The 25,875-nt window shown below is 48.2% G+C and overlaps 1 protein-coding gene across 1 annotated transcript in view; it reads left to right on the top strand.

Moving 5' to 3' along the window:
- map2k7 (mitogen-activated protein kinase kinase 7) overlaps positions 1 to 25,875 on the top strand; it is an 81,788-nt gene that overhangs the window by 13,134 nt on the left and 42,779 nt on the right. Inside the window, exons 5-7 of the mRNA XM_078234819.1 lie at positions 3,406 to 3,513; positions 6,580 to 6,759; positions 12,085 to 12,165. Of these exons, the coding sequence (XP_078090945.1) occupies positions 3,406 to 3,513; positions 6,580 to 6,759; positions 12,085 to 12,165 (369 nt within the window). The remainder of the gene's footprint in view (positions 1 to 3,405; positions 3,514 to 6,579; positions 6,760 to 12,084; positions 12,166 to 25,875) is intronic.

Raw genomic sequence — 25,875 nt, 5'->3', positions numbered from 1 at the left:
CGGAGGAAACCCACGCAGACACGGGGAGAACGTGCAAACTCCACACAGACAGTGACCCAAGCTGGGAATTGAACCTGGGTCCCTGGCACTGTGAGGCAGCAGTGCTAACCACTGTGCCACCTTTAAGGCTTGGGTCATCTAAGGCCATGGGATACGGGAGCGTTACTGTGTAACCCTGGCAGTCGGTTGCCTGTCCACCATCCGTGTTGGGTGTGGCACAAGTTACAGTGAACCCAGAGAGGGGCAAACAGCAGCAGCAAGAAAATCATTCGTGGGAGATACTGGAATCCAACCAAGCACATTTTAAACATAGAAAGTGTGATTTTATTATTTAAGTGGCATTTCAGTAGGTATCTGCCATGAGTGTGTCATTTTGAAAACAAGCATAAAAGGTCATCAACATCCATATTTTTTTCCCACACAGTTGATTTGATGGGTGGAGGAAGACCACTTGCTGACTGTGTGTGTGTGTGTGTGCGTGTGTGCCTGTGTGTGTGCGTGTGCCTGTGTGTCTGTGCCTGTGTGTCTGTGTGTGTGTGATTGTGTGTGTATGTGATTGATTGAGTGTGTGTGTGTGTGTGTGAAACAGCTGTTGAAGCTGCTGTGCATCTTAAATTTTGCTACTTCAATACACTTCCAAGAATGCAGAATGATTGTAGCATACAACACAGGAGGAGGCCCGCGTGCTGTTACTGCTTCTCTACCCTTCCCCCACTGTCCTGAAAATGTGCCCATTTAAATTTTTTTAATCCAATTTCTTTCTGAAGGTTTTATTGAATCTGCTCCCACCAGCCATTCAGGCAATACAATCCAAATTTCATAACTTGCTATCGAAAAATATCATCCATCTTGCCTCTGGCTGTTACCGGTGACAGAGCCTCCTGCTGGTGGAAACAGTTACTGCTTGTTTAATGTATCTTTATTATTCATTTATTTATTAGTCACAATTAAGCCTTACATTAACACTGCAATGAAGTTACTGTGAAAATCCCCTAGTCGCCACACTCCGGTGCCTGTTTGGGTACACTGAGGGAGAATTTAACCTACACATCTGTGGACACTAAGGGGCAATTTAGCATGGCCAATCCAACTAACCTGCACATCTTTGGACTGTGGGAGGAAACTGGAACAGCCAGAGGAAACACAAGCAGACACGGGGAGAACATGCAAACTGCACACAGACAGTGACCCAAGCGGGAATCGAACCCGGGTCCTTGAAGCTGTGAGGCAGCAGTGCTACTGTGCTACCGTGTGTATCCAAAGCCTTTGTGATCTTAACGAGTCAATTCAGTCTCCCCTAAACTGTCTCTGCTCCAAATAGACCCAGCCCAGGTTTCGATCCAAGTGGAGTGGTTAGCACTGCTGCCTCACAGCTTCAAGGACCCGGGTTCGATTCCCAGCTTAGGTCACTGTCTGTGTGGAGTTTGCATGTTCTCTCCGTGTCTGCGTCGGTTTCCTCCGGGTGCTCCGGTTTCCTCCCACAGTCCAAAGATGTGTAGGTTAGGCTGATTGGCCATGCTAAATTGCCCCTTAGTGTCGGGGGAATTAGCTAGGGTAAATGCATGGGGTTATGGGGATAGGACCTGGGTGGGATTGTGGTCGGTGCAGACTCGATGGGCCGAATGGCCTCCTTCTGCACTGTAGGATTCTGTGATTCTAAATAGAAATACATTTTAATAACTTCCTCGACACATTCTGCCCCAAGCTACCCAGGGTTCTCTGTTCCTGAACCTCCTCATAAAATTGGGTATTGGTGAAAAGAGACATGCTTTCAAAGCTTTTCATCTTGCACCATTCTGTCCTGATGAGTATAAGATGAAAGATTTTGACAGTGCATCCCTTTTATTCAGCAATGCTCATGTTATATATTAACGTTTGACTCTCTTGCACCCGCCCCGGTCTCTCGCGCCGGTTTTTGGCACATTGGCCAGAATTTTACCGGCACGCCCGCCCCGATTCCGAGGGCAGGCGAGACTCAGAGAACAGCATTCTCTGTTGGCCTTGGGCGGGACCGTACGAATCCCGGGCGGACGTGCTGGTAAAATTCCGCCCATTGACTGATAAAGTTCCAAGAGAGAATGGTGTGCTGCTTGGAAGGGAGTTTGTCTGTTGTGTTTTGTCCTTCCTGGTGGTGGAAGTTGTCGGTTTGGAGGTGCTGTCAAAGGAGCTCTGGCATGTTGCTGTGGTGCATCTTGTAGATGGTACACACTGCTGCCAATGCAGTGATGGAGAGAGGGAACGTTTACTGAGATGGATGGGGTAGTAGTCAAGTGAGCTGCTTTGGTGCTGAGCTCCTTTAAGTGTTGTTGGGGCTGCACTCACCCAGGCACGTGGAGAATATTCCATCACACTCCTGACTTGTATCTTGTAGATGGTGGACAGGCTTTGGGGAGTCAGGAGGTGAGTTACTCGCTGCAGGATTCTCAGCCTCTGACCTGCTCTGGTAGCCACAGTATTTATGTGTCTGGCCCAGTTTGGTTTCAATTCAATGGTAACCCCTAAGATGTTGATGGTGGAGGATTTGGTAATGTTAATGTCATTGAATGTCAAGGTGCGATGACTCGATTCTCTGTTGTTAGAGATTGGTGTCAGCACCAACCCTTGTAGAATATCATTTCTCAACTTCATAAGTCTGTGCAGCTTGCCTTATCACTTTGCCCTGTTTTGTTTTTTGTAGCCAACTTGCTATCCGTTCTGCCACATGTTCCCTGACCCCACATGCTTTGACTTTAATCATGAGTCTAGTATAAGCAATAGTGCTGAAGGCTTTTACTATCCAAATACGTTACATCGACTGCATTACCCTTATCTACTCTCTCTGTTTCTTCTTCAAAGATTCTATAAGTTTAGTCAAGTGTGGCATTGCCTTTTGAAATCCGTCCTTGCTATTCTTTGCCATGCTGTTGTTTTCTGTGTGTTTTTCTATTGCACTTTTCCAGAACAATCACATTATTTTCCTGCCAGCAGTGTGAAGTTAGTTGGTCCATTCTATCTCCTGTGCTAAATACAAATTCAGTTGTCTGCCTGTTCTCTGCTACGATTCTCTTTGCTCTTAATTTTTTATATTTCTATGTCACACGGGTTCAGGATGTTGGGCTGTACTTGTTCTGCAGCAGCGTTGCAGTAATTGAGTTCGCTATAAAATAGTCTCATTGTAACACAGGAGCATTGAACCTTTCCGAACAGTAATTGGATTACTGGAAGCCCTCCATAGGGGATCTGATGAGATGTTATCAACGCCTATTGGAATGAGGAGGTCTACCATATCTGCTGTTGTCCAAACTAGCCCCCTCCCCAAAAACAACCCCAGCAGAAATGCCACTGCACGTATTCAAAAATAACACTTTGACTTGAGCTAAAACCGAACTGTGCGAGAGTATTGAGATATTGTGTCTATCCTCACAGACAGACGTGTTCATTGCCATGGAACTGATGGGCACCTGTGCGGAGAAGCTGAAGAAACGGATTCAGGGGCCTATTCCGGAGAGGATTCTTGGCAAAATGACTGTCGCGGTGAGTGAGATTTGAGAAGGGTAATTGTTGGCCGTATAAGAAATAGGAACAGGAGTAGGCCATTCAGCCCTTTGAGCCCCCTCCGCCATTCCATCAAATCATGGCTGATCTGCACCATTTTCCTGCACTACCCTTGTGTCATGTCACGTTCCAGCGTCTCACAGAAAGTTAATGGAACATTCTAATGTTTGGAAATGCAGTCTCTGCTTCATCCCATGGGGGTAAATTGGGTGGTCAATTTGTACATATCCAACACAATGACAGAGTGGTGGTGTTTGAAGAAGGACCATTTACCAGGCCACTGGGAGACCTCCCACTCTAGCTAGTGCCTCGTGATCTCTCTGTGACCATCTGGTAGTCATGATGTGGAGATGCCGGCGTTGGACTGGGGTAAACACAGTAAGAAGTTTAACAACACCAGGTTAAAGTCCAACAGGTTTATTTGGTAGCAAAAGCCACACAAGCTTTCAGAGCTGCAAGCCCCTTCTTCATGTGAGTGGGAATTCTGTTCACAAACAGAGCATATAAAGACACAAACTCAATTTACATGAATAATGGTTGGAATGCGAATACTTACAACTAATCAAGTCTTTAAGAAACAAAACAATGGGAGTGGAGAGAGCATCAAGACAGGCTAAAAAGATGTGTATTGTCTCCAGACAAGACAACCAGTGAAACTCTGTGGGGGTTACAAATAGTGTGCCATGAACCCAATATCCCGGTTGAGGCCGTCCTCGTGTGTGCGGAACTTGGCTATCAGTTTCTGCTCAGCGACTCTGCGCCGTCGTGTGTCGCGAAGGCCGCCTTGGAGAACGCTTACCCGAATATCAGAGGCCGTATGCCCGTGACCGCTGAAGTGCTCCCCAACAGGAAGAGAACAGTCTTGCCTGGTGATTGTCGAGCGGTGTTCATTCATCCGTTGTCGCAGCGTCTGCATAGTTTCCCCAATGTACCATGCCCGGATGTCCCGAGGCATGGTACATTGGGGAAACTATGCAGACGCTGCGACAATGGATGAATGAACACCGCTCGACAATCACCAGGCAAGACTGTTCTCTTCCTGTTGGGGAGCACTTCAGCGGTCACGGGCATTCGGCCTCTGATATTCGGGTAAGCGTTCTCCAAGGCGGCCTTCGCGACACACGACGGCGCAGAGTCGCTGAGCAGAAACTGATAGCCAAGTTCCGCACACACGAGGACGGCCTCAACCGGGATATTGGGTTCATGGCACACTATTTGTAACCCCCACAGAGTTTCACTGGCTGTCTTGTCTGGAGACAATACACATCTTTTTAGCCTGTCTTGATGCTCTCTCCACTCATGTTGTTTTGTTTCTTAAAGACTTGATTAGTTGTAAGTATTCGCATTCCAACCATTATTCATGTAAATTGAGTTTGTGTCTTTATATGTTTTGTTTGTGAACAGAATTCCCACTCACCTGAAGAAGGGGCTTGCAGCTCCGAAAGCTTGTGTGGCTTTTGCTACCAAATAAACCTGTTGGACTTTAACCTGGTGTTGTTAAACTTCTTACCATCTGGTAGGGCAGACAGGGCCTGGGGGTCAAGTCTTCAGCTTGATTTTTACAGGCGACACTCTGGATTCTGGGTGTACGTTTAAGTGGCAGCTGCCACCCATTAAGGCGAGAGCGCCAAGCGGGCAGTTGAGTTGAGACGCACTGAAGAAATGTCTGTTGATTATGTCCGGGGAAATAACCCAACGCAACTGGGACAGAAGGAAAAACAACCAGTCTGGAACCCCAGACTTCTCTCTGTTAGAGCCTGTTGGCTCTCGAATTGTGGGGGAGGGATGAACTGGCTTGTAGACTTGTCAGGAATTCTAACTAGAATTGTTCTGACATCAGTGGCACAGGAAGAATCACTCCTTGAGTTAGCCATTCGTGCTGCTATAGAGGACTAAAACCATCCAGTTGATATTCCTGCCAGATATGGGACTGTAACAATGTTGCTGTGTTTTATTATTCTTTTCTGTTTATATTACAACGCTATGTTCTTGCTCTCGAGGGAGTGCAGCGAAGGTTTACCAGGCTGATAGAGACTTATAAAACTCTAACAGGACTAGACAGGGTAGATGCAGGGAGGATGTTCCCGATGGTGGGGGAGTCCAGAACCAGGGGTCACAGTCTGAGGATTCGGGGTCGACCATTTAGGACGGAGGTGAGGAGACATTTCTTCACCCAGAGAGTGGTGAGCCTGTGGAGTTCATTACCACAGGAAGTAGTTGATGCCAAAACATTGAATGTATTCAAGAGGCGGCTGGATATAGCACTTGGGGCGAATGGGATCAAAGGTTATGGGGAGAAAGCAGGATTAGGCTATTGAGTTGGATGATCAGCCATGATTGTGATGAATGGCGGAGCAGGCTCGAAGGGCCGAATGGCCTCCTCCTGCTCCTATTGTCTATATTTCTATTGTCAGCTGTGTGGCTGGGTAACATTCCATCATTCATTTTAGGAATGTTCAGATCCCTTATTTGCTGTGGGAGAAATGTCGAGTTTGCCCCCAGCACCTTTAGCAGGATTGTGTCAGGTCACAGACTCCGGGTCCGTGTGGGATTGCGGTCACACCGCTCAGCAGTGCGAGTTCAGATCCGATTTCCGTTCGATACTAAGGAGCAGGCCATCTCCACACAGCAGACCGAGTGCTCCGTTTGCGAGCTCGGGTTTCAGCTAGGGAGCAGGAATCGACTTGATAGAATGCAGCCTCTGGACTGAGACGAGAGTTCTTCACTCTGATGGCTGTGAATTTTATAATTCTTTATCCAGAGCACCGTGGATACTCCATCGTTGAGTGTGTTTAAAGCTGAGATTGACAGATTCTTGGTTTCTCAGGGAATGAAAAGGAGATGGGGAGTAGGTAATGAAGTGGAAAATCAGGAATGATCGTATTGACCAGCAAAGCAGCCTCGAGGAGCCGAAAGGTCTACTCATCCTATATCTTATGTCCCTGATGTAAAACACCGGCAGTGATGCTGAGTGGCTTGATGCATAGCTGATGTAAAGTTGGGTGACCCCCTTTCAATGATATGCTCCTTACTTTGTTTAAACAGATTGTCAAAGCTCTCTTCTACCTGAAGGAAAAACACGGTGTCATTCACAGAGATGTCAAACCGTCGAATATTCTACTGGACGAACGGGGTCAAATCAAACTCTGTGATTTTGGGATCAGTGGGAGGCTCGTGGACTCGAAGGCAAAGACGAGGAGTGCTGGATGTGCGGCGTATATGGCGGTGAGTGTAGAGACGGAAATATTTGGGCATGTTACAGAGAGGCAGGATATCAGTGTAATACACAGTGCACAAAGGGAAATACCGATGTATATCACAGCATGGAGAGGGGGATATCGGTGTATATCACAGTGCGGAGAGGGGACATTGGTGTATATCACAGTGCGGAGAGGGAGATATCGGTGTATATCACAGTGCGGAGAGGGGATATTGGTGTATATCACAGTGTGAAGGGGGATATCAGTGTATGTCACAGTGTGGAGGGAGGATATGGGTGCATATCACAATGTGAAGAAGGGGATATTGGTGTATATCACAGTGGAGAGTAGATATCAGTGCATATCACTGTGGAGAGGGGATATCAGTGCATATCACAGTGGGGTGCGGATATCAGTGCATATCACAGTGTGGAGAGGGGATATCAGTGCATATCGCAGTGTGGAGAGGGGATACTGGTGTATATCACAGTGTCAGGTGCGGATATCAGTGCATATCACAGTGTGGACGGAGGATATTGGTATATATCACAGTGTGGGGTGCGGATATCAGTGCACATCACAGTGTGGAGGGGGGATATCGATGTATATCACAGTGGAACATTGACAGTATTGATTAAGGTAAATATCACAGTGATGCAGAGAGTGGATGTTCTGGAGGGGATATTTTGTGTTTGGTTGGAGTTAAGAAAGAATGAGGATGCCATTGCACTGGGTATTCTCCAGATCAGCAACTGGTGCAAAAGACATAAAGGAGCAAATTGAGGAGAATAAGTATAATTGAGCAGTTATAATAGGGGACTTTAATGACTCTCATTTGACTGGGATAGAATGGTACAAAGGGCAGAGAGGGGAAAGAGTTACTGAAATGTATTGGAGAGAATTTCCCGCATCAGTATTTCCGACAAAATGGAAGGGGGCTTTGCCAGATCTGATTCCGGGGAATGAGTTGGATCAAGTGTCAGCGGGAGAATTTGGGGAATGGTGATCAGAGAATGATATGGTATAGGTTAGCTGTGGAAAAGAGGAATTAATCCAGAGTAAAAATACTTACCCAGCCGTTTCAATGGAGAGAAACGGTTGCTGCAGGCTATGCAATCCAAGGTCCAAATGATCTGCTCCTCTTATTCATATGTTCCAGAGGATGTGGACAGGCTAGTGGAATGGGCACACACAGAACAGGTGGAATGTGACAGAGAGAAATGGTTTTAATCCTAAAAGGAGTACCAGAACCAAGGGAGCTGTGTGCAAGTGGGATCCTGAACTTTACACTCATCATAGAATCCCTGCAGTGCAGAAGGAGGTCATTTGGCCCAACGAGTCTGCATCAACTCTCCGACAGAGCATCTTGCTCAGGCCCAACCCCACGCATTTACCACGGCCAATCCACCTAACCTGCACATCTTTGGAGAGTGGGAGAAAATCAGAGCACCCGGAGGAAACCCACGCAGACACGGGGAGAAGGTGCAAACTCCACACAAGGCTTGAGTCGTACCCAGCATAGAGGCACCAAGTCAAAAACCATAAAGATGATGGGGAACATTTCTAAAAGATTAATTCAGTCTCACCTGGAGTATTGTGTCCACATTGGGGCAGTTCAGAACAAAAAGAACAGTGCAGCACAGAAACAGGCCTGTAGGGTCCAGTCATTCCTTTGAATAGACGGAGACGGCACTAATGCAGTGAATTTATTTTATTGAACAGAACTTAAAATTAAATCATTACAGAAAGCGGGAAACTGAAGAGAGAGAGAGAGAGAGAAACTGATTTGATTTATTATTGTCACATGTATTAGTTTACAGTGAAAAGTATTGTTTCTTGCGCACTATACAGACAAAGCATACCATTCATAGAGAAGGAACATAAGAACTAGGAGCAGGAGTAGGCCATCTGGCCCCTCGAGTCTGCTCCACCATTCAATAAGATCATGGTTGATCTTTTCGTGGACTCAGCTCCACTTACCCGCCCACTCACCATAACCCTTAATTCCTTTACTGTTCAAAAATCTATCTATTCTTGCCTTAAAAACATTCAATGAGGTAGCCTCAACTGCTTCACTGGGCAGGGAATTCCACAGATTCACAACCCTTTGTGTGAAGAAGTTCCTCCTCAACTCAGTCCTAAATCTGCTTCCTCTTATTTTGAGGCCATGCCCCCTAGTTCTAGTTTCACCCGCCAGTGGAAACAACTTCCCTGCTTCTATCGTATCTATTCCCTCCATAATTTTATATGTTTCTATAAGATCTCCCCTCATTCTTCTGAATTCCAATGAGTATAGCTCCAGTCTACTCAGTTTCTCCTCATAAGCCAACCCTCTCAACTCCGGAATCAACCTAGTGAATCTCCTCTGCATCCCCTCCAGTGCCAGTATATCCTTTCTCAAGTAAGGAGACCAAAACTGTACACAGTACTCCAGGTGTGGCCTCACCAGCACCTTACACAGCTGCAACATAACCTCGCTGTTTTTAAACTCCATCCCTCTAGTAATGAAGGACAAATTCCATTTGCCTTCTTAATTACCTGCTGCACCTGCAAACCAACTCCTTGAGATTCCTGCACAAGGACACCCAGGTCCCTCTGCACAGCAGCATGCTGCAATCTTTTACCATTTAAATAATAGTCCATTTTTGCTGTTACTCCTACCAAAATGGATGATCCCACATTTACCAACATTGTACTCCATCTGCCAGACCCTCGCCCACTCACTTAGACTATCTATATCCGTTTGCAGACTTTCAGCGTCCTCTGCACACTTTGCTCTGCCACTCATCTTAGTGTCATCTGCGAATTTTGACACACTACACTTGGTAACAACTCCAAATCATCTATGTAAATGGTAAACATTCGAAACAAGAGTGCAGAATGTAGTGTTACAGTCATAGCTAGGGCGTAGAGAAAGATCAGCTTAGTGTGAGGTAGGTCCATTCAAAAAGTCTGACAGCAGCAGGGAAGAAGCCGTTCTTGCGTCGCTTGGTACGTGATCTCAGACTCTGGCTCTTTCTGCCAGTCCTGTACCGATCAAAGCAGAACTCAAAATAGACCTGACCCGAACTGAAAACATGTAGCTGAAACTATAATATATGTGATTAGCTGTTTGTGTTATTGAAATTGTTTGGCACATGTTAAGAGACTTCTGGATGAGTACATGGGATTTAATGGGATTGAGGGCTATAGATAGGCCTAGAGGTGGGGATGTGATCGGCGCAACTTGTGGGCCGAAGGGCCTGTTTGTGCTGTGGCTTTCTATGTTCTATGTTCTATGTTGTCTCTGTCTACCAAGACAATCCTCCCAAGCTGTGGCCATGAAAAGCTGCACTGTCGTTTTAACTAACCCAGCATGCCTTCTGAGTTTTAAAGTGTGGTCAAGTTAAGTTTTTTAAGCTTAACATTGAAATGTAATTGCATAGGTAGAAATATCTTAAAATGAGGTCTTTGCATAAATGAAGTACGTGCTCAACAAGGCCCTTCGGCCCACCAAGCCTGTGCCGACCATGTTGTCCTATCGACACCAACCACCTGTATCCCTCTATTCCCCATCTGTTCATGTGTCTATCCCATATTTCAGACTTAAATGTCGCAAACAAAACTGCCTCAACCACCTCACTTGGCAGTGAATTCCAGGCCCCCACCACCATCTGTAAAAAAAAAAACTTCCTCCACACATTTCTACTGAACCTTCCCCCTTACCTTGAATCTGTGCCCCCTTTGTAATTGTCATTTCTGCCCTGAGAAAAACTTCCAACTCTTCCCCTTATCCGTGCCCCTCATAATTTTATAAACTTCCATCAGGTCGCCCCTCAGCCTCCGTCTTTCCAGGGAGAACAATCCCAGTTTATTCAATCTCTGCTCGTGTGTCCTGTTAAACCTTTTCTGTACTCCCTCCAATGCTTCCACGTCCTTCTGGCAGTGTGGTGACCAGAATTGGACACAGTATTCCAAATGCAACCGAACCAACACTTTATATAACTGGAATATAATTTGCCAACTTTTGCCAGCTGAGAGGAGATTCAGAAACATTTTACAAGAATAAAGTTAAAGTTTATTTACTAGTCACAAGTAGGCTGATGTTCATTCTGCAATGAAGATACTATGAAAATCCCCAAGGCGCCACACTCCAGCACCTGTCCGGGTACACTGAGGGAGAATTTAGCACGGCCAATGCACCCTAACCAGCACGTCTTTCGGACTGTGGGAGGAAACCCGGAGCACCCAGAGGAAACCCACGCAGACACGGGGAGAACGTACAGACTCCGCACAGACAGTGACCCAAGCCGGGAATCGAACCCGGGTCTCTGGCGCTGTGAGGCAGCAGTGCTAACCACTGTGCCATCGTGAATAGTTCCAGGAATGAGGGACTTGTGTTACGTGGATGGGTTACAGAAACAAAGACTACACTCCTGATGGAAGTGAAGGTTTAGAAGAAATTTGATAAAGATGTACAAAATCTGGAGTTAGAGAGAAGCAGTTCCCTTTGCGGAGGAGTGGAGAAGCAGATTTAACACTGATTTTAAGTACATGGCAAAATAACCAGTAGCGATGTGAGAAAATCATTTTATAAAGCGAGAGGTTAGGATTCGGAGCACACTGCCTCAGTGTGGACTGGAAACAGACTGAACTGAGTCTAGTAAAAGGGATTTGGATGAACATCTGAAGGAGTATAAAAGAGTGGGACTCGAGTATGCGAACCACCTGCTGTACTGTAACTATGGGGCTGGGGCGGCACGGTGACACAGTGGTGAGCACTGCTGCCTCACGGCGCCAGGGATCTGGGTTCGATTCCCAGCTTGGGTCACTGTCTGTGTGGAGTTTGCACATTCTCCCCGTGTCTGCGTGGGTTTCCTTCGGGTGCTCCGGTTTCCTCCCACAGTTCAAAGATGTGCGTGTTGGGTTGATTAGCCGTGCCTAATGCCAGGGGGATTAGCAGGGTAAATATCTGGGGTTATAGGGATAGGGCCTGGCTGGGATTGTAGTCGGTGCAGACTCGATGGGCCGAATGGCCTCCTTCCGCACTGTATGGATTCAATGAAATGCTATGATTTTTCAAGTGCGGAGAGAGGGGGATATCTGAATTTCTGTTTATGCGACAGTGCAGAGGGTAGGAGGACACTGAATAATTACTGCTCATTGCTCACAGTTACAAACATAGCCTGCAGAGTTCCAATGTTTTGCTGGGGGACAAGGGTACACTGGCACAGTGTCTAAGCAGTGTCAGAGAGACAGGTGGCTTGTTGCACAGACTGATAGACTGTACGGGCTCATGGCAAAGATCTGGGAGTCGTCAGCAGGTCTCTCCCTCCGTGTATTGAGATGTTTATTCCTTCTTCATTTACAGCCTGAACGGATAGATCCCCCCGACCCCACCAAACCTGATTACGATATCAGAGCAGATGTCTGGAGCCTGGGCATTTCACTGGTAAGAAAAATACACTGTTTGCAATTAGACACCTTTATTTCATTGGAAAATGAAGCAGCTTCAGACAGGCTGCAGCAATACTGAGATTCTCATCATAGCAGCAATGTACTTGGACTCACTCTCTCTATATTGCAATGCAGCAGTCACTCATGTCACGAATGACACTCATTATATTCTCACTAACCGCACTGACACACTCGCTGATATTCACACCGCACTGACACACTCGCTGATATTCACACCGCACTGACACACTCGCTGATATTCACACCGCACTGACACACTCGCTGATATTCACACCGCACTGACACACTCGCTGATATTCTCACCGCACTGACACACTCGCTGATATTCTCACCGCACTGACACACTCGCTGATATTCACACCGCACTGACACACTCGCTGATATTCTCACCGCACTGACACACTCACTGAGATTCTCACCGCACTGACACACTCGCTGATATTCTCACCGCACTGACACACTCGCTGATATTCTCACCGCACTGACACACTCGCTGATATTCTCACCGCACTGACACACTCGCTGATATTCTCACCGCACTGACACACTCGCTGATATTCTCACCGCACTGACGCACTCGCTGATATTCACACCGCACTGACGCACTCGCTGATATTCTCACTAACCGCACTGACACACTCGCTGATATTCACACCGCACTGACACACTCGCTGATATTCTCAGCGCACTGACACACTCGCTGATATTCTCACCGCACTGACACACTCCCTGATATTCACACCGCACTGACGCACTCACTGATATTCTCACCGCACTGACGCACTCGCTGATATTCTCACCGCACTGACACACTCGCTGATATTCACACCGCACTGACACACTCGCTGATATTCTCACCGCACTGACGCACTCACTGATATTCTCACTAACCGCATTGACACACTCGCTGATATTCTCACCGCACTGACACACTCGCTGATATTCACACCGCACTGACACACTCGCTGATATTCTCACCGCACTGACACACTCGCTGATATTCTCACCGCACTGACACACTCGCTGATATTCACACCGCACTGACACACTCGCTGATATTCTCACCGCACTGACACACTCACTGATATTCTCACTGACCGCATTGACACACTCGCTGATATTCTCACCGCACTGACACACTCGCTGATATTCACACCGCACTGACACACTCGCTGATATTCTCACCGCACTGACACACTCGCTGATATTCACACCGCACTGACACACTCGCTGATATTCTCACCGCACTGACACACTCGCTGATATTCTCACCGCACTGACACACTCGCTGATATTCTCACCGCACTGACACACTCGCTGATATTCTCACTAACCGCACTGACACACACTGATATTCACACCGCACTGACACACTCACTGATATTCTCACTAACCGCACTGACACACTCACTGACATTCACACCGCACTGACACACTCACTGATATTCTCACCGCACTGACACACTCGCTGATATTCACACCGCACTGACACACTCACTGATATTCACACCGCACTGACACACTCACTGATATTCACACCGCACTGACACACTCACTGATATTCTCACTAACCGCACTGACACACTCACTGATATTCACACCGCACTGACACACCCGCTGATATTCACACCGCACTGACACACTCGCTGATATTCTCACCGCACTGACGCACTCGCTGATATTCTCACTGCACTGACACACTCACTGATATTCACACCGCACTGACACACTCACTGATATTCACACCGCACTGACACAGTCGCTGATATTCACACCGCACTGACACACTCACTGATATTCTCGCCGCACTGACACACTCGCTGATATTCACACCGCACTGACACACTCGCTGATATTCTCACCGCACTGACGCACTCGCTGATATTCTCACTGCACTGACACACTCGCTGATATTCACACCGCACTTACGCACTCACTGATATTCTCACTAACCGCACTGACACACTCACTGATATTCACACCGCACTGACACACTCACTGATATTCTCACTAACCGCACTGACACACTCACTGATATTCACACCGCACTTACGCACTCACTGATATTCTCACTAACCGCACTGACACACTCACTGATATTCACACCGCACTGACACACTCACTGATATTCTCACTAACCGCACTGACACACTCACTGATATTCACACCGCACTGACGCACTCGCTGATATTCTCACTGCACTGACACACTCGCTGATATTCACACCGCACTAACACACCCGCTGATATGCTCACCGCACTGACACACTCGCTGATATTCACACCGCACAGACACACTCGCTGATATTCACACCGCACTGACACACTCGCTGATATTCTCACCGCACTGACACACTCACTGATATTCTCACCGCACTGACACACTCACTGATATTCACACCGCAATGACACACTCGCTTATATTCTCACCGCACTGACACACTCACTGATATTCTCACTGCACTGACACACTCACTGATATTCACACCGCACTGACACACTCACTGATATTCTCACTAACCGCACTGACACACTCACTGATATTCACACCGCACTGACACACTCACTGATATTCTCACCGCACTGACACACTCGCTGATATTCTCACCGCACTGACACACTCGCTGATATTCTCACCGCACTGACACACTCGCTGATATTCTCAACGCTCTGACACACTCGCTGATATTCACACCGCACTGACACTCCCGCTGATATTCACACCGCACTGACACACTCACTGATATTCTCACTCACCGCACTGACACACTCACTGATATTCTCACCGCACTGACACACTCACTGATATTCTCACTGCACTGACACACTCACTGATATTCACACCGCACTGACACACTCGCTGATATTCACACCGCACTGACACACTCGCTGATATTCTCACTAACCGCACTGACACATTCACTGATATTCTCACCGCACTGACACACTCACTGATATTCTCACCGCACTGACACACTCGCTGATATTCACACCGCACTGACACACTCGCTGATATTCTCACCGCACTGACACACTCACTGATATTCACACCGCACTGACACACTCACTGATATTCACACCGCACTGACACACTCGCTGATATTCACACCGCACTGACACACACGCTGATATTCTCACCGCACTGACACACTCGCTGATATTCACACCGCACTGACACACTAGCTCATATTCTCACTAACCGCACTGACACACTCACTGATATTCACACCGCACTGACACACTCGCTGATATTCTCACCGCACTGACACACTCGCTGATATTCTCACTGACCGCACTGACACACTCGCTGATATTCACACCGCACTGACACACTCGCTGATATTCTCACCGCACTGACACACTCGCTGATATTCTCACTGACCGCACTGACACACTCGCTGATATTCACACCGCACTGACACACTCGCTGATATTCTCACTAACCGCACTGACACACTCACTGATATTCTCACTGCACTGACACACTCACTGATATTCACACCGCACTGACACACTCGCTGATATTCTCACCGCACTGACACACTCGCTGATATTCTCACTGACCGCACTGACACACTCGCTGATATTCACACCGCACTGACACACTCGCTGATATTCTCACTAACCGCACTGACACACTCACTGATATTCTCACCGCACTGACACACTCGCTGATATTCTCACTGACCGCACTGACACACTCGCTGATATTCACACCGCACTGACACACTCACTGATATTCTCACCGCACTGACACACTCGCTGATATTCTCACCGCACTGACACACTCGCTGATATTCTCACTGACCGCACTGACACACTCGCTGATATTCACACCGCACTGACACACTCGCTGATATTCTCACTAACCGCACTGACACACTCACTGATATTCACACCGCACTGACACACTCACTGATATTCTCACTAACCGCACTGACACACTCACTGACATTCACACCGCACTGACAAACTCACTGATATTCTCACCGCACTGACACACTCGCTGATATTCACACCGCACTGACACACTCACTGATATTCACACCGCACTGACACACTCACTGATATTCACACCGCACTGACACACTCGCTGATATTCTCACCGCACTGACACACTCGCTGATATTCTCAACGCTCTGACACACTCGCTGATATTCACACCGCACTGACACTCCCGCTGATATTCACACCGCACTGACACACTCACTGATATTCTCACTCACCGCACTGACACACTCACTGATATTCTCACCGCACTGACACACTCACTGATATTCTCACTGCACTGACACACTCACTGATATTCACACCGCACTGACACACTCGCTGATATTCACACCGCACTGACACACTCGCTGATATTCTCACTAACCGCACTGACACATTCACTGATATTCTCACCGCACTGACACACTCACTGATATTCTCACCGCACTGACACACTCGCTGATATTCACACCGCACTGACACACTCGCTGATATTCTCACCGCACTGACACACTCACTGATATTCACACCGCACTGACACACTCACTGATATTCACACCGCACTGACACACTCGCTGATATTCACACCGCACTGACACACACGCTGATATTCTCACCGCACTGACACACTCGCTGATATTCACACCGCACTGACACACTAGCTCATATTCTCACTAACCGCACTGACACACTCACTGATATTCACACCGCACTGACACACTCGCTGATATTCTCACCGCACTGACACACTCGCTGATATTCTCACTGACCGCACTGACACACTCGCTGATATTCACACCGCACTGACACACTCGCTGATATTCTCACCGCACTGACACACTCGCTGATATTCTCACTGACCGCACTGACACACTCGCTGATATTCACACCGCACTGACACACTCGCTGATATTCTCACTAACCGCACTGACACACTCACTGATATTCTCACTGCACTGACACACTCACTGATATTCACACCGCACTGACACACTCGCTGATATTCTCACCGCACTGACACACTCGCTGATATTCTCACTGACCGCACTGACACACTCGCTGATATTCACACCGCACTGACACACTCGCTGATATTCTCACTAACCGCACTGACACACTCACTGATATTCTCACCGCACTGACACACTCGCTGATATTCTCACTGACCGCACTGACACACTCGCTGATATTCACACCGCACTGACACACTCACTGATATTCTCACCGCACTGACACACTCGCTGATATTCTCACCGCACTGACACACTCGCTGATATTCTCACTGACCGCACTGACACACTCGCTGATATTCACACCGCACTGACACACTCGCTGATATTCTCACTAACCGCACTGACACACTCACTGATATTCACACCGCACTGACACACTCACTGATATTCTCACTAACCGCACTGACACACTCACTGACATTCACACCGCACTGACAAACTCACTGATATTCTCACCGCACTGACACACTCGCTGATATTCACACCGCACTGACACACTCACTGATATTCACACCGCACTGACACACTCACTGATATTCACACCGCACTGACACACTCGCTGATATTCACACCGCACTGACACACTCACTGATATTCTCACCGCACTGACACACTCGCTGATATTCTCACCGCACTGACACACTCGCTGATATTCTCACTGACCGCACTGACACACTCGCTGATATTCACACCGCACTGACACACTCGCTGATATTCTCACTAACCGCACTGACACACTCACTGATATTCTCACTGCACTGACACACTCACTGATATTCACACCGCACTGACACACTCGCTGATATTCTCACCGCACTGACACACTCGCTGATATTCTCACTGACCGCACTGACACACTCGCTGATATTCTCACCGCACTGACACACTCGCTGATATTCTCACCGCACTGACACACTCGCTGATATTCTCACCGCACTGACACACTCGCTGATATTCTCACCGCACTGACACACTCGCTGATATTCTCACCGCACTGACACACTCGCTGATATTCTCACCGCACTGACACACTCGCTGATATTCTCACCGCACTGACACACTCGCTGATATTCTCACCGCACTGACACACTCGCTGATATTCACACCGCACTGACACACTCACTGATATTCACACCGCACTGACACACTCACTGATATTCTCACTAACCGCACTGACACACTCACTGATATTCACACCGCACTGACACACTCACTGATATTCTCACTAACCGCACTGACACACTCACTGACATTCACACCGCACTGACACACTCACTGATATTCTCACCGCACTGACACACTCGCTGATATTCACACCGCACTGACACACTCACTGATATTCACACCGCACTGACACACTCACTGATATTCACACCGCACTGACACACTCACTGATATTCTCACTAACCGCACTGACACACTCACTGATATTCACACCGCACTGACACACCCGCTGATATTCACACCGCACTGACACACTCGCTGATATTCTCACCGCACTGACACACTCGCTGATATTCTCACCACACTGACACACTCGCTGATATTCACACCGCACTGACACACTCGCTGATATTCTCACCGCACTGACACACTCGCTGATATTCTCACCGCACTGACACACTCGCTGATATTCTCACCGCACTGACACACTCGCTGATATTCTCACTAACCGCACTGACACACTCACTGATATTCACACCGCACTGACACACTCACTGATATTCTCACTAACCGCACTGACACACTCACTGACATTCACACCGCACTGACACACTCACTGATATTCTCACCGCACTGACACACTCGCTGATATTCACACCGCACTGACACACTCACTGATATTCACACCGCACTGACACACTCACTGATATTCACACCGCACTGACACACTCACTGATATTCTCACTAACCGCACTGACACACTCACTGATATTCACACCGCACTGACACACCCGCTGATATTCACACCGCACTGACACACTCGCTGATATTCTCACCGCACTGACGCACTCGCTGATATTCTCACTGCACTGACACACTCACTGATATTCACACCGCACTGACACACTCACTGATATTCACACCGCACTGACACAGTCGCTGATATTCACACCGCACTGACACACTCACTGATGTTCTCGCCGCACTGACACACTCGCTGATATTCACACCGCACTGACACACTCACTGATATTCTCACCGCACTGACGCACTCGCTGATATTCTCACTGCACTGACACACTCGCTGATATTCACACCGCACTTACGCACTCGCTGATATTCTCACTGCACTGACACACTCACTGATATTCTCACTAACCGCACTGACACACTCACTGATATTCACACCGCACTGACACACTCACTGATATTCTCACTAACCGCACTGACACACTCACTGATATTCACACCGCACTTACGCACTCACTGATATTCTCACTAACCGCACTGACACACTCACTGATATTCTCACTAACCGCACTGACACACTCACTGATATTCACACCGCACTGACACACTCACTGATATTCTCACTAACCGCACTGACACACTCACTGATATTCACACCGCACTGACACACTCACTGATATTCTCACTAACCGCACTGACACACTCACTGATATTCACACCGCACTGACGCACTCGCTGATATTCTCACTGCACTGACACACTCGCTGATATTCACACCGCACTAACACACCCGCTGATATGCTCACCGCACTGACACACTCGCTGATATTCACACCGCACAGACACACTCGCTGATATTCACACCGCACTGACACACTCGCTGATATTCTCACCGCACTGACACACTCACTGATATTCTCACCGCACTGACACACTCACTGATATTCACACCGCAATGACACACTCGCTTATATTCTCACCGCACTGACACACTCACTGATATTCTCACTGCACTGACACACTCACTGATATTCACACCGCACTGACACACTCACTGATATTCTCACTAACCGCACTGACACACTCACTGATATTCACACCGCACTGACACACTCACTGATATTCTCACCGCACTGACGCACTCGCTGATATTCTCACCGCACTGACACACTCGCTGATATTCTCACCGCACTGACACACTCGCTGATATTCTCAACGCTCTGACACACTCGCTGATATTCACACCGCACTGACACTCCCGCTGATATTCACACCGCACTGACACACTCACTGATATTCTCACTCACCGCACTGACACACTCACTGATATTCTCACCGCACTGACACACTCACTGATATTCTCACTGCACTGACACACTCACTGATATTCACACCGCACTGACACACTCGCTGATATTCACACCGCACTGACACACTCGCTGATATTCTCACTAACCGCACTGACACATTCACTGATATTCTCACCGCACTGACACACTCACTGATATTCTCACCGCACTGACACACTCGCTGATATTCTCACTGACCGCACTGACACACTCGCTGATATTCACACCGCACTGACACACTCGCTGATATTCTCACCGCACTGACACACTCGCTGATATTCTCACTGACCGCACTGACACACTCGCTGATATTCACACCGCACTGACACACTCGCTGATATTCTCACTAACCGCACTGACACACTCACTGATATTCTCACTGCACTGACACACTCACTGATATTCACACCGCACTGACTCACTCGCTGATATTCTCACCGCACTGACACACTCGCTGATATTCTCACTGACCGCACTGACACACTCGCTGATATTCACACCGCACTTACGCACTCACTGATATTCTCACTAACCGCACTGACACACTCACTGATATTCTCACCGCACTGACACACTCGCTGATATTCTCACTGACCGCACTGACACACTCGCTGATATTCACACCGCACTGACACACTCACTGATATTCTCACCGCACTGACACACTCGCTGATATTCTCACCGCACTGACACACTCGCTGATATTCTCACTGACCGCACTGACACACTCGCTGATATTCACACCGCACTGACACACTCGCTGATATTCTCACTAACCGCACTGACACACTCACTGATATTCACACCGCACTGACACACTCACTGATATTCTCACTAACCGCACTGACACACTCACTGACATTCACACCGCACTGACACACTCACTGATATTCTCACCGCACTGACACACTCGCTGATATTCACACCGCACTGACACACTCACTGATATTCACACCGCACTGACACACTCACTGATATTCACACCGCACTGACACACTCACTGATATTCTCACTAACCGCACTGACACACTCACTGATATTCTCACCGCACTGACGCACTCGCTGATATTCTCACTGCACTGACACACTCACTGATATTCACACCGCACTGACACACTCACTGATATTCACACCGCACTGACACAGTCGCTGATATTCACACCGCACTGACACACTCACTGATATTCTCGCCGCACTGACACACTCGCTGATATTCACACCGCACTGACACACTCACTGATATTCTCACCGCACTGACGCACTCGCTGATATTCTCACTGCACTGACACACTCGCTGATATTCACACCGCACTTACGCACTCACTGATATTCTCACTAACCGCACTGACACACTCACTGATATTCACACCGCACTGACACACTCACTGATATTCTCACTAACCGCACTGACACACTCACTGATATTCACACCGCACTTACGCACTCACTGATATTCTCACTAACCGCACTGACACACTCACTGATATTCACACCGCACTGACACACTCACTGATATTCTCACTAACCGCACTGACACACTCACTGATATTCACACCGCACTGACGCACTCGCTGATATTCTCACTGCACTGACACACTCGCTGATATTCACACCGCACTGACACACCCGCTGATATGCTCACCGCACTGACACACTCGCTGATATTCACACCGCACAGACACACTCGCTGATATTCACACCGCACTGACACACTCGCTGATATTCTCACCGCACTGACACACTCGCTGATATTCTCACCGCACTGACACACTCGCTGATATTCTCACTGACCGCACTGACACACTCACTGATATTCACACCGCACTGACACACTCACTGATATTCTCACTAACCGCACTGACACACTCACTGATATTCACACCGCACTGACGCACTCGCTGATATTCTCACTGCACTGACACACTCGCTGATATTCACACCGCACTAACACACCCGCTGATATGCTCACCGCACTGACACACTCGCTGATATTCACACCGCACAGACACACTCGCTGATATTCACACCGCACTGACACACTCGCTGATATTCTCACCGCACTGACACACTCACTGATATTCACACCGCACTGACACACTCACTGATATTCTCACTAACCGCACTGACACACTCACTGACATTCACACCGCACTGACAAACTCACTGATATTCTCACCGCACTGACACACTCGCTGATATTCACACCGCACTGACACACTCACTGATATTCACACCGCACTGACACACTCACTGATATTCTCACTAACAGCACTGACACACTCACTGATATTCACACCGCACTGACACACCCGCTGATATTCACACCGCACTGACACACTCGCTGATATTCTCACCGCACTGACACACTCGCTGATATTCTCACCACACTGACACACTCGCTGATATTCACACCGCACTGACACACTCGCTGATATTCTCACCGCACTGACACACTCGCTGATATTCTCACCGCACTGACACACTCGCTGATATTCTCACCGCACTGACACACCCGCTGATATTCTCACTAACCGCACTGACACACTCACTGATATTCACACCGCACTGACACACTCACTGATATTCTCACTAACCGCACTGACACACTCACTGACATTCACACCGCACTGACACACTCACTGATATTCTCACCGCACTGACACACTCGCTGATATTCACACCGCACTGACACACTCACTGATATTCACACCGCACTGACACACTCACTGATATTCACACCGCACTGACACACTCACTGATATTCTCACTAACCGCACTGACACACTCACTGATATTCACACCGCACTGACACACCCGCTGATATTCACACCGCACTGACACACTCGCTGATATTCTCACCGCACTGACGCACTCGCTGATATTCTCACTGCACTGACACACTCACTGATATTCACACCGCACTGACACACTCACTGATATTCACACCGCACTGACACAGTCGCTGATATTCACACCGCACTGACACACTCACTGATGTTCTCGCCGCACTGACACACTCGCTGATATTCACACCGCACTGACACACTCACTGATATTCTCACCGCACTGACGCACTCGCTGATATTCTCACTGCACTGACACACTCGCTGATATTCACACCGCACTTACGCACTCGCTGATATTCTCACTGCACTGACACACTCACTGATATTCTCACTAACCGCACTGACACACTCACTGATATTCACACCGCACTGACACACTCACTGATATTCTCACTAACCGCACTGACACACTCACTGATATTCACACCGCACTTACGCACTCACTGATATTCTCACTAACCGCACTGACACACTCACTGATATTCTCACTAACCGCACTGACACACTCACTGATATTCACACCGCACTGACACACTCACTGATATTCTCACTAACCGCACTGACACACTCACTGATATTCACACCGCACTGACACACTCACTGATATTCTCACTAACCGCACTGACACACTCACTGATATTCACACCGCACTGACGCACTCGCTGATATTCTCACTGCACTGACACACTCGCTGATATTCACACCGCACTAACACACCCGCTGATATGCTCACCGCACTGACACACTCGCTGATATTCACACCGCACAGACACACTCGCTGATATTCACACCGCACTGACACACTCGCTGATATTCTCACCGCACTGACACACTCACTGATATTCTCACCGCACTGACACACTCACTGATATTCACACCGCAATGACACACTCGCTTATATTCTCACCGCACTGACACACTCACTGATATTCTCACTGCACTGACACACTCACTGATATTCACACCGCACTGACACACTCACTGATATTCTCACTAACCGCACTGACACACTCACTGATATTCACACCGCACTGACACACTCACTGATATTCTCACCGCACTGACGCACTCGCTGATATTCTCACCGCACTGACACACTCGCTGATATTCTCACCGCACTGACACACTCGCTGATATTCTCAACGCTCTGACACACTCGCTGATATTCACACCGCACTGACACTCCCGCTGATATTCACACCGCACTGACACACTCACTGATATTCTCACTCACCGCACTGACACACTCACTGATATTCTCACCGCACTGACACACTCACTGATATTCTCACTGCACTGACACACTCACTGATATTCACACCGCACTGACACACTCGCTGATATTCACACCGCACTGACACACTCGCTGATATTCTCACTAACCGCACTGACACATTCACTGATATTCTCACCGCACTGACACACTCACTGATATTCTCACCGCACTGACACACTCGCTGATATTCTGACTGACCGCACTGACACACTCGCTGATATTCACACCGCACTGACACACTCGCTGATATTCTCACCGCACTGACACACTCGCTGATATTCTCACTGACCGCACTGACACACTCGCTGATATTCACACCGCACTGACACACTCGCTGATATTCTCACTAACCGCACTGACACACTCACTGATATTCTCACTGCACTGACACACTCACTGATATTCACACCGCACTGACTCACTCGCTGATATTCTCACCGCACTGACACACTCGCTGATATTCTCACTGACCGCACTGACACACTCGCTGATATTCACACCGCACTTACGCACTCACTGATATTCTCACTGACCGCACTGACACACTCACTGATATTCTCACCGCACTGACACACTCGCTGATATTCTCACTGACCGCACTGACACACTCGCTGATATTCACACCGCACTGACACACTCACTGATATTCTCACCGCACTGACACACTCGCTGATATTCTCACCGCACTGACACACTCGCTGATATTCTCACTGACCGCACTGACACACTCGCTGATATTCACACCGCACTGACACACTCGCTGATATTCTCACTAACCGCACTGACACACTCACTGATATTCACACCGCACTGACACACTCACTGATATTCTCACTAACCGCACTGACACACTCACTGACATTCACACCGCACTGACACACTCACTGATATTCTCACCGCACTGACACACTCGCTGATATTCACACCGCACTGACACACTCACTGATATTCACACCGCACTGACACACTCACTGATATTCACACCGCACTGACACACTCACTGATATTCTCACTAACCGCACTGACACACTCACTGATATTCTCACCGCACTGACGCACTCGCTGATATTCTCACTGCACTGACACACTCACTGATATTCACACCGCACTGACACACTCACTGATATTCACACCGCACTGACACAGTCGCTGATATTCACACCGCACTGACACACTCACTGATATTCTCGCCGCACTGACACACTCGCTGATATTCACACCGCACTGACACACTCACTGATATTCTCACCGCACTGACGCACTCGCTGATATTCTCACTGCACTGACACACTCGCTG

This window comes from Mustelus asterias, chromosome 19 (genome assembly GCF_964213995.1).
Source record: "Mustelus asterias chromosome 19, sMusAst1.hap1.1, whole genome shotgun sequence".
NCBI classification, from domain to species: Eukaryota; Metazoa; Chordata; class Chondrichthyes; order Carcharhiniformes; family Triakidae; genus Mustelus; species Mustelus asterias.
The sequence above is the reverse complement of the archived record's forward strand: the minus strand, read 5'-3'. Positions and strand labels throughout refer to the sequence as shown.